We start from the raw sequence: 2,010 nt of genomic DNA, 5'->3' as shown, positions 1-2,010 counted from the left end.
GCTCCCAGCCCCCCCTGCTCTAACCACTAGACCCCACTCCCCTCCCAGAGCCGGGGGTGGAACCCAGGCGTCCTGCCCCCTATGTGGAGGAGGCATTGGGGGGCGGGGCAGACGGCACCTTTCTTTCTCATGGCCTCTTCCATCTCAGGGTTCCTGGTTACCATGACGACCTTCACCATCAAGTTGTTGCCCCCCTGGCGAATCATGTTCACAACCTGCCGGTGCCCGACCTTCACCACGTTCTGCCCGTTGACCTGGGGGGCAAGGGACAGGGTCAGGGGAGCCCCTGCTCGCTCAGCCCCTCGACCCCCAGCTCTGCCGGTGCCCCTCACTCCCGACCCACAGCCCCCTGTCAGCCCATCCCTGCCCCCCCCCAGCCCTGCCGGTGCCCCTCACTCCCGACCCGCAGCCCCCTGCCAGCCCAGCCCTGGGCTGCCCCCAGCTCCTCCAGTGCCCCTCACTTGTGACAGGAGGGGGTGGGGAGTGACTCCCCCATCGCTCCGAGGGGAGTAACCCCCCCCCCCCACCGTTACCTCGATCAGGAAGTCCCCCATGCGGAGGCCGGCACGCCAGGCCACGCCCCCCTCATCCACGGACTCCAGGTACTGCAGGGCGGGGAAGGCCGGGGTGGGCGTGAACTCCTCGATCGGGGTCTGCGCTGTGGGGAGAGCGCGGGGTCAGCGGCAGGAAGGGGAAGGATGTTTCGGGAACCCTCCTGCCCGCCTTCCCCCTGGGCAGCTCCTCCCGCTGCACCCCCCGCCCGGGACAGACCCCCCCATGGGCCCCCTCCGAGGTACCCTTCTGGGCTGCGCCAGCCATGGGGGACCCCTCTACGGCCTCCCAGCCCCTGCTCTCCCCCTCCAGCACAGTGGCCCCCTCACCCTTGGCTCCACGTAGGACAAAACCGAACCCCTCGTTGTCCTTCTTCTGCAGCAAAACCGTCTTCTCCTTAATGATGTAGTCACTGCAAGAGATGGGGGGGGACATCAGGGGGGTTCAGGAGCGCTCGCCGCCCTGCCCCACACCGCAGCTACGGACCCTGCTGCACACCAGGGACACTGGCTGTAGCCTGGAGCCTTGCTGCATGCAGTGCACACGCACTGCGATCGCCCCCTCCCTGCATGCAGTGAACCTGCACTGCCATCGCCCCCTGTCCACATGCAGTGCGCTCGCCCTGCGCTCGCCCCCTCTCTGTGTGCAGGGCGCTTGCACTGCAAATGCGGGGAGCATGGTGTCCTCTGCAGGGACAGACCCCACACACCACATGCCGGGAGCTCACACTGCGCTGACAGACCCCACATGCTGCATGCAGTGCACTCACAAGACCTCCCAGCTGTGTGCAGTGCCCTCTCACTGCAGTCACAGACCAGCGCAGTGTGCTCACACTGCAATCAGATGCCCCTCGCTGGGTGCAGTGCACTCTAACTACAGTCACAGATATCCACAGTGTGCAATCGCAATCCCACCATGTTCCAATGACAGACCCCCCAACTCACACTACAATCACAGCCCCACACATGCGGTGTGCAGGGTGCTCTCAATGTAATCACAGCCCCTCTCCCGCACTGCATGCAGTGCCCTCACCCTGAGACTGTAGGGAAGATGGTGTCCATGCTGCCCAGTGCTGGGCCAGAAGCAGTTGTGTGCAGGGCACTCACACTGCACGCGGACACCATGTGCTGCACACAGTGTGTTCACTGTCGTCACTGAACCACACTGCAATCAGACACCCACTGGAATTACATGTCCCCCTCTGTGTGCAGTGTGCTTGCACTGCGATCAGAGATACCACACACGGCTTGCAGTGAACGCTCCCTGCGATCAGACCCCCCGCTCCACTCGATCACAGATACCAGACACGTTCTGCAGTGCGCATTCACTGCAATCACAGACCGTCCGCTGTGTGTTCCCACTGCAACCACAGATCCGAGGAGGGTCCAGTGAACTCTGCTATCACAAGACCTTCCCCTCCTCACTGCTTGCAGTGTGTTCTCACTGCTTCCAGATCCC

At 63.7% G+C, this 2,010-nt stretch overlaps 1 protein-coding gene across 1 annotated transcript; it reads right to left on the bottom strand.

The window, feature by feature from the left end:
* Positions 1-118: 118 nt before the first annotated feature.
* Positions 119-1,613, bottom strand: LOC112123272 (SH3 and multiple ankyrin repeat domains protein 1-like; the record flags this gene model as incomplete). The annotated part of the gene is made up of 4 exons (XM_024221922.3): positions 1,585-1,613; positions 882-964; positions 534-658; positions 119-254 (listed from the first exon to the last, which is right to left on the bottom strand). Coding segments are annotated over exons 1-4 (373 nt in total), but the record flags the coding sequence as incomplete, so codon positions are not given.
* Between the last annotated feature and the right edge of the window lie 397 nt (positions 1,614-2,010).

The sequence above is a fragment of the Terrapene carolina genome, unplaced genomic scaffold (assembly GCF_002925995.2).
Source record: "Terrapene carolina triunguis isolate 2854851 unplaced genomic scaffold, T_m_triunguis-2.0 Scaffold22166, whole genome shotgun sequence".
Classification (NCBI taxonomy): Eukaryota; Metazoa; Chordata; order Testudines; family Emydidae; genus Terrapene; species Terrapene triunguis.
This window is presented reverse-complemented; position numbering and strand designations above follow the sequence as displayed.